Source organism: Heterocephalus glaber, unplaced genomic scaffold (genome assembly GCF_053883595.1).
Source record: "Heterocephalus glaber isolate CG9 unplaced genomic scaffold, H.glaber_assembly_v1.0 deba00001859, whole genome shotgun sequence".
NCBI lineage: Eukaryota > Metazoa > Chordata > Mammalia > Rodentia > Bathyergidae > Heterocephalus > Heterocephalus glaber.
In genome coordinates, this window is record NW_028258500.1 from 201,740 (window position 1) to 211,355 (window position 9,616).

The following is a 9,616-nucleotide window of genomic DNA, read 5'->3' on the forward strand; positions in this document are numbered from 1 at the left end:
TTTAATAGCCAAAAACTGTTTTTTTAAAGAGGTTATGGTAAAATTACCTTAAGCTCTTTAATGTAGTCTAAAATACCGATTGCCCCCAAATGTGCTAGTTTTTGTGTACGTTTAATTTTCTCTTTTTAGCAAGTGTTTTACCTGATGCACTGCCTTAGCAGTCACCAACATAGCTGAACCAAGAAACTCTACAATGTCTCTTCCATAAATTCCTCAGAAATCTTACAGGTGATACCCACAGAAAGAGAAGGGATTATAATTCCAACCTAATGTTTGAATTTTCCAAATGGAGGAAATATTTATATAGTAATAGAAAGGATCCCTGAAAGATGAAATAATCATTATGGTGATGGGAAGATGTGTGATAATGTTCATGGAGAAGTGTTCAGAACAAGGCGTCTTAAGAAAGACTCTTGATTTAGGAGCACAAAAGAGTTGGAAAATTTCACATCCTCAAGAATTTATTTATAAGACCATTCTGTTAGAATTCTTGCATTGTTGGTTTTTCTGATAGTCACCTCTTATTGTCCAAACCTACATTAAAAACACTCAAATATTAGAAAGAATACTCAAATGTTAGAAAAAACACTTAATTGTTAGAAACTCATGACTCTTAGTGATAACAAATACATAATCACTGAAAAATTCATCCTACGTTTTTAGAGGAAGGAAAAAATAAAAAAGAGCTCTTTGCTTGTAATAAAAGAAGTAATTCGAATTGGATACTAGAAAGCAGTCAAATACACATTATTTTACTCTTAAGAAAATAGAAATTCCAGTGACTTAAATAATTTGAAAAAACTACACATTGATAGAATTGTGCTATCTGTATATTAATTAATTTGTTGGTTTATAATAAAAACATTGTTATGTTATCTTTATCATTTATGGTTTTAATCCTTCAGTGAATCTATGATCTCCCTTCTTGGTGAATTTAAGTTCTCATTCATATTTTGTTCTCTTTTTAAAATCATATAAGGCATACCATGTGTCTTTACCTTTGGTGGAATTCAAATTTGAGTAGATATGTACTTATTTAATGTATTTAATCAAAGAACATCACTGATCACTAAAATGGCATTAGTGCACATTTCTTTTGTCTATGATTGAGAAACACTAAAGTATAAAAGATATATATATATATGTTTAATCTTTTAGTTATGTATTTTATCGAACCAATTCATTCTAGGCAAAATATCTGGTGTGTAAAATGGTTTTTATTTTTTGTCTTCTTTTCTATATACTCTGATGTACTAAAAATATCATTTCATCATTTTTATGAATATAAACCCTCTTATTTATTTGTTTATTTATTTTATTTATTTATTTTTTTGGTACTGGGGATTGAACTTGGGACCTTGTGCTTGTGAGGCAAGCAGCAGAACCACTGAGCTAAATCCCCAGACCAATCCTCCTATTTATGATTGAGCATTTCAGTAAGAGGAAAAGCTCAAAACTCCAGATTTTAGACCAAAGCTTTTTGTGCTTAGTTAGTAGATTTTCTCTTCAAATTTCTGACCCTAGATTGCAATGCACTTTCTTTAGCTATCTGGAGACAATGCAAGTTTATTACTCAGGTTTTACTATGGTTCAATTAGGGGAAATGCAAATGGAAAATTTAACATAATAGTGTAAACACACCTGGGCTGATTTTTTTAAATCTGAAAATGGAGATTATAAATACTTAGCTGATAGGACTTTTGCAAAAATTCTCTTCAACATTGCATAGATAGAAAACGTTGGTCTAATTTATCAATATATATAATTGGGAACATTTTTAATACCCACTTACTATACCCTCAATTTGAAATCTATGTATACAGAATACCTTCATTTGTAGTTCTTAAGTGATATTTCTTTACACCAAGGTTGAAGACCACTGCCTTAGAATATTTTCTCAATTTAGAGAATAATTCCTTAGGATTAGCTTACCATAAAGAAATCCACTACCTATACTAAAACATCAACATTCGTTAATGCTTACCTCAGAATTGACGCTTTATACAGATTTGAATTTTGTACAAATTTGATACGTTATATAGATTTGACACCTCATGCAGATTTAAATAATTTTTTACTAAACTTTAGTTATTTACAGCTCTACATGATTTCATTTTCTTTCACACATATCCGTAAAGGCAATGCATGTCAAGAATTGGGTGAGTGGATCTGTCTGTCGATGTCCTCATGTCAGTATAGACTTGTGGATCCCTAAACGGATTCTCAAAAATCTTACTACAAATATAGTTAATATTTCTTTAGTACCCATAAAATGTTTTCTTAAAAACATACACTGAAATTAACTAATGATCTTCTAAGCAGTTTAATAAATACCTATTGGCGTGAAATGTATTAGTTTATATGCACGGGTACATTCAAGGCTTTCTGGCAAGTAATTATATCTATTTCAAATGCTTTCAGTGTTATTCAGCTTGATCAGATAAATGGTCATGATATAATTTGATATTTTATTATCATGATGGTATCCTTTCAACATTCTTGTACCTCTCTTCATTTCTCTCAAGTGAAAATTATCAGACACTATGTGAGTGGAGGGTGTTTGTTTTAACTCCAACATGTTTAATATACTCAATAAAATAATATTTCCCAATAAAAAATAAGTCCTAACATATACATCAGATTACGCTAAAGGTATAGTCTCAAAAATTTCCCTGAGTTATGTCTAGTACTAATCCTTGAATCACTACTGATTAAGACATTTCAGCTTGCATTAGAGGAGAATGTAAAGTGGGATGAGATATGGGAAATTAATCTGTAATATATGTGGCATTTACCTGCTAATAAATGTACAATGTATATAAATTTATGCAGTTCTATCTGATCTTATTCCTCAGTGGAAATGTGGAAACTATCACTCATTTCTACAACATACATGTACATTACAGAAGTTTAGAACTCAAGCATTTATTTACTATGGGTTTTCTTTTCAAATAAAGCACTTTACAGACCTAAATATTTTATTTTCTAGGGACACTGGAGCCTGTGATGATTTAAATGGTAATATATATCTCAGCCCCACTGAAGATATTAGATTCTTTTCTTTATTTATGTAGTTTTTATATCCATGAAAATCTTTGCTCTGCTCTCTGAGTAACTCTCACTTATTGTGAGCCAAAAGAATTTACTTATTGTTTAGCAAAGATTTTTGTTTTTAATTACTTTTGTGTGCCAGGATAGAGATATAAGCTAGGGAGTCAGCAATGAATTTTCTCTAAATGCATACATATATTTGCAGAAAGGAAATACAAAATTTCCCATTATGTGAAAAAGAAAATGACAACTTGAGATAGCAGAATATTTTGAGTGTCATAAAATTAAACCAATGATCATTTGTTCTATTGATACCTACTTTGAATTTTAGCCTTATATTATATATTAATTACATAGTAATAATTGAAGGAGCATCCATTATATGTTTGATAGTTGCTAAATATAGTAGTACTAACTAGAAATCAAGTCAGAAGTCAAAGATAAAAACAACTCAACTTGAAACACTTTACGTGCTAGTAAGATGTGGGGACAAGATTCCCAATTAAATTGTCAGATTCTTTGGGGGAACAACAAATCATTTTGTTTCTTAACCATCATAAAGTTTCCAGCTAAAGGTGTTATGTCAACACTGTAGTTATATATGGGAAAATTAAACTCTCTTCAGTTTTCAGAGTGGGAGAGAAATCTAATGTGAGTTGATTTCCTTTGTAGATGTTCAGAAGGATGATGTATAAGAGAGAAGCAGGATGTATACAGCTTCAAGGAAAGTATGGAGTGGGGATCAGGCATGAAAGAAAAACTAATCATTGTAGACTTTCTCAATCTTTGATCTTTACTTCTTAAGTTAGATATCCTTCCTAAGGTGGATGAAGTAGCTTTCACTGATCTCTCCACAGTGATCTTCTTGGGACTCCTAGGGGTAGAGTAGAGTAAAAATGGGTCCTTCCTGGAGTGACAGGAAAGAGAAATGGGTGCTTGGACTGTCAAGGGAAATATGTGCCAGGATTTGCCTGGTAAAGTGCCTGTGTGTGTTTTCTGACAACCTTGTGTAAATATTTCATAACTATTTTCTATTCAATAACTTGTAATTAATTACACAAAAATACAAAGCCTGTATTTCCTTTTACAATAATAATAGAGAAGCTTTTATTCAGAAATATTGTGCACAAAAATGAAATGAAGTACATAGAATACATAATTTAGATGCTGCCATTGAGTAAATTTTCAGTTATTGATTCATGACATTATGGTTATTTTCATCCTGACCATTGTCATCCTTGTCTTTACCATAATTTTTTGAGATGCTGAGGCACTAGTTTACTGACAACCATAGTATACTACCATGGGTTAGATACCTCTGAGAAGCAGAATCAGTGTGGGTGGAAAGGAAAACTGACTGAGATTTTTGGTCCCCCATAGTGACCAAGTACATACATTTCACAGTCCTCTGAGCTTAAACTGCAAAATCATCAGCTCATCTCACTGTCCAAACATTCATGTATGTTTTCATACATTCATTCATGATGGGAAGTAATTTGTCCAATAGTCCTTCCTCTATCCAACTCTTTCAGAGTTAAGCTGTGTGTCTTCTATGGAATTCTCAAATATAGCAGAGACTCCTCATCTCCCTAAGGACCAGAAAAAGCTCAGGAACAGCCCAGGGAATTGATATGGACAATGTCAAATATGGGCTTCCTGTCTGAGTTGAACAGGAAAGAGGACATACAGATGTCTCACGATGTCAAACACTAGAATTGACTAGTTATGTCATATCTTACTACCTTGAAATCTCAATGCACACACCTTATATTTATCCATATTGGTCCATATTATTTCAATTTTAGAAATATTTGAAATTTAATGAAAGTTTAAAGAATGAATATCACCAAAAATTGTGAGCTCTTCCCTTACAAGTAGAAGATTTAAGAGATTTATTATCTTTGTTAATTTTTTCCTTTTGAAACAAGACCTCAGCTTTTCATTTTGATTGTTCATTGTGGAAAGACATACATATCTAAAGGTACAAATTTAAGCAATTTTAGGTGCAGCGTTTGCTTACATATATTATAATATTTTTGTGCAACCACCACTCTTACCCATCTCCTGAAAATTTACACTTTCCCAAATGAAATTGTACGAAGAACATAACCTGTATGAAGAACACTAAATACGACCACTTAAACACCCATGACTCTGTAATGAAATCTCATATAAATCAAAAGACTTCAAACTTCAAAAGCAATAAAACCAAGGAGGGAGTATTTACAGATAAGTTTTATATTTTCTTTTTCATCACATTTTTAAACTATATTCATAATAAATGGCAAAGGTCCTGGGATTAGAGATGCCAAAAAGAGAGCCTCTTCAGGGTGCTAAGAATGTCCCTGTTTCTCAGGCTGTAGATGAAGGGGTTCAGCATAGGGGTGACCACAGTGTACATCAATGAGGCCACTATGCCCTTGCTGAGAGTATATGATGCACTTGAACCAAAATATGTTCCAATGCTTGTTCCATAAAATAAGCAAACACCTGACAGGTGAGAAAAACAGGTAGAGAAGGCTTTGTACCTCCCCCCAGATGATGGGATTTTCAGAAGAACAGAAACAATTTTATAGTAGGAGAAAATGATCCCTGACATGGGAAAGAAACCAAATAGGATACCAAGCATATACGTGACTATGCTTTTGATTAAGGTATCAGAACATGAAAGGTCAAGGAGTTGAGATGGGTCACAAAAGAAACTAGCAATTTCCACATCTTTGAAACAGGTAATTTGTAAGGCAATTAAATTGTGAGCCTGGGAATCCAAAAAGCTAAGAAAGACTAACAGCAAAAGTAGTAAGACACAGCATTGAGGGTTCATAATGACTGTGTAGTTGAGGGGGTGGCAGATGGCCACAAAATGGTCGTAGGCCATCACAGTCAGAAGCAAGTCATCCATACATGCAAAAAGGAGAAAAAGAGACATCTGTGTTAGGCAGCTTACATAGGAGATGACTCTACTGTGAGCTAGGATGTCCACAATTAACTTTGGGACTGTAGAGGAAGTGAAACAGATGTCAGCCAAGGACAGCTTGGAGAGGAAGTACATGGGTGTGTGCAGGTGGGAGTCAGAGATGACAGCCAAGATGATGAGCAAGTTGTCCAGCACTGTGACCAGGTACATGGACAGGATCAGTCCAAAGAGGATGGGTTGGAGGTCTGGATCCTCTGAGAAGCCCATGAGGTAGAATTCTGAGACATGTGTGAGATTATGTCTTTCCATGTTGCTTGAGCTCGTTTAAATACATTTCATTGAAAAAAATGAAACAAAAATTCACCAAATATATTTTGAGTTCAAGTATTTGTGAGCAAATAATTCCCACCAGAGATCACCAACCTTCAGCAGCATTGCTCTACTTTGATAAACCCCACCGTCAAGGACTCAGTGTTGGGTGGTTTTTTTTCCACCTACTCTGTACACTGTTACTTTACTTATACTCTACTGCACAGTGTAAGAAAAGCAATGAGGTAGATTTCCTTGCTTGCAGTAAAATTTGGGAAACATTTCCAAAAAGTACACAGGTAGTTAAGCCATCTCCTTTTAAGAAAATCTCATTATATTGGAAGGACATTGAAAAGCAATGAAACAGTCCATATTTTATACTCATAAAATGCTACAAATTTCCTTGATTAAGATGTATTCAAATAGTATAAAGTCTAGGACTGCATTATCTAAAAATTAAAGTTAATGCTTTTCAATCAGAACATTTTGTTTTGAGCCATTATGCTAAAAAATAATGAATTTTTCATTTTTTATCTTTCTGATTTCATCTTATAATGATGTAAGCACTTACCCAGCCTTTGTACATAAATTGTGCATAAATATTGTTTGTGTATAAATTATTCAATATTAAAGTTTTATCCTTGTCTTCATTGCATTTAGTTTATATATCACAGAGTCAGATACATGCACACAATTTTTGGACATAATTATCACAAATGTAGATTACTGTCCACTGCTTTAGTTACCAAAAATAATAAATATTAAGAAACACCTTTTCCTTTAAAATTTACACAGGTATATTTAATCTTGCAATATTAGTAAAATATCTGCTATATAAGACATCTCTTTCTTGATTCTGTAGTCTACCAGAGCTTGATAATACACATGACTGCTATTCTGATCATAAACCCTCTTGTATCCGGTTGACGATGCTGGAAACTAAGAAATGTCCAAGGCCCTGGCTGAGTCCCAACCTTCCTAATTCTAAGCAACAGATTTTCATGTCAATCTTTCCTGATGTACGAGTTGCACTTTTCTTATTTCAGTTATGTGATGGAAACTGGGATCTGTATTTTCATCTGTCCATTCTGTGATTTAATTGGAAAAATGCCCAAAATGGTACACAAAACAATGTAAGCACAACTTGAAATTCAGCTGCAATAGAAAGAGGCACATGAAATCTTGTAAACACACATGCACATAATGTATTCTCCCTCATCTGTAAAATGTAGAAAAGAATGACCTAACTTGTATGGTTGTTGTAAGAAAATATTTTGAAAAACATTTAATTTGCATCACTGTTGGTTCTAATTTAGGAGTATATTTATCTGGGGATATGGTCATATATCCTGATACCCTAGGCTTAACCTAATATATTTAACCATGATATGTACATTTCAAGTTGTTGAGTCACTTTCTTAAACAAGAGTTGAGAAACACTGTCTGAAAATATTTGCTGGCATTTAGAAAATTTCCCATTCATACCATCTCTATAGATATTGACATATAAATATTTTATTACATTTATATCACCATTAATATTCTTTAGAACAAATACCTAAAAATGTAATTGGTACCATTTCTCTTGCTCTCTTGTCCTCAAAGGAATCTATTGTCATGAATTTTAAGGGTAGGTTTTCCCATCAATATTTCCAGGTCAACAATGATTTAAGAATCCACAATCAATTTTCTTAAAAATTTACCTAAAAAGGACCAAAAACTCATCTAAGTAGTGTGTAACAAAACAGCTTTTGGCACACTACACAGACTAGGTGATATTCACATGTAGTGGTTTTTGAATCTTCTTTAATTTACATCCAGCTTTATCAGTGAGGCAGACAGAGAAAGAGAGAGAGAGGCCTCATTTACTTCGTAAGTTAATTGTTATGAGAGTATTTTCAAAATTCTTGTGACTTTTCCCCTGTCCCTCATGTTAAAATTGGTATATAATGTATTACAGGGATAACTTTGTGATTTCCAATGAATAATGCATATGTAAAATTTCAGTTTTTCCCAAAACAGGTCACTCATTTTCACCTAAATCCCTTTATTTTTCAAGAAAACCTTCAAAATTTTCTTGTAGTCTTTCTAGTAATGATCTGTTTATGATAACACACAAAGAAGTTTTATCATCACATGGAGAATAACATTTTCATTTTGCTTCAGTTTTGGAGCCTGTTCCAATGGATGGCCCTGAAGAAATGAGCATTTTACTCCTGTGTTATTGACCTGTTACTGTAGCAAAATGTGTGTGAATTTCTCCTCTTCTCTATGCTCATATTGCTTGAGGGAAATAAGGAGAATAGCATTTATCCACATGTGAGACAATTAAAGAAACTTAGAACTTTACCACTTAGCAATTGTGACATTTCATTTTTGAAATAAAGACCTATACCATTAAGCAAGTAGGAAGTTTAATAGTATAGTAAACTGTTTTCAAATGGCATTGGAGCCTGGAATGATATGTTCTTTAATGTACCTAGGTTTAAGACATATAATCACCTGCTACTTTTACTCTGTGCCTTTTTAAAAACACTTGAATATCTTTTTTTGTGTTTTGTTTTAAAATAACTTATAGAGTTGCAGTTAAGTGAATTATAATATCTGTGTGTCCATGACACAGAGAAAAAAATGAAAGCTAATTTCTTTTGTCTTTACACCTATGGGACATTTGTGAAAGGGATGAAGGTGTAGACGGTAATGTACCAGGCATCTTCATGTCTTTCTCATTAAGGACAAGTATCATGTCTCAGGGAAGGGTCTATTCAGTGTTGAACAAGAGTCTTTATTTTTGATGTCTCTTTTGTGCCAAACAAGGCATAGGTCTGGAAAATTAGATATAAAGGAAAGTGCATAATTCCTCTCCAAATATATGCATATAATTACACAAAACAAACAAAATGTACTGCAAAAGGAATAAGAAAAGAGTAACTATAGGACACAGTTGATAATTGGTACAAATATTCGTATGACTGATATTAATGACAGCTAAATTTTATTTTACTCTAATTTTATACACATCAATCCTAAATAGATCACTCCTTATCTTCATAACGCTTAGCACAATTGCTTCAAGTAAAATTCAATTGTAATGACAATGTTCTCTCAGAGATATTAAAAGCCCTCCCTGTATCACAGAAATAATAAGTAGAGCTGCAAGGATTAAAAAATAAATTGACAGCTTCTGTCCAATGCATTGAAAGTTTTCATCATTTCCAATCCAAAGGAAGATTTAAGCAGAGATTCTGAGTTGATAATCATAGATGTGTTAGAGGCACATTTTCATCTCTCTCATTTCCTAAAGAGGAGTGAAATCAAGACATGACTTTTCCACATTTG

At 32.9% G+C, this 9,616-nt stretch overlaps 1 protein-coding gene across 1 annotated transcript; it reads right to left on the minus strand.

Annotated features, from left to right (window-relative positions):
* Window positions 1-5,350: 5,350 nt before the first annotated feature.
* Window positions 5,351-6,277, minus strand: LOC147820555 (olfactory receptor 7E24-like). Its single transcript, XM_087204039.1, has one exon. The coding sequence runs from the start codon at window positions 6,275-6,277 to the stop codon at window positions 5,351-5,353; it is 927 nt and encodes a 308-aa protein (XP_087060165.1).
* Between the last annotated feature and the right edge of the window lie 3,339 nt (window positions 6,278-9,616).

Excerpts from the sequence above, each read along its gene's own strand:
- LOC147820555 (XM_087204039.1), bottom strand. The coding sequence starts at position 6,277 with ATGGAAAGACATAATCTCACACATGTCTCAGAATTCTACCTCATGGGC.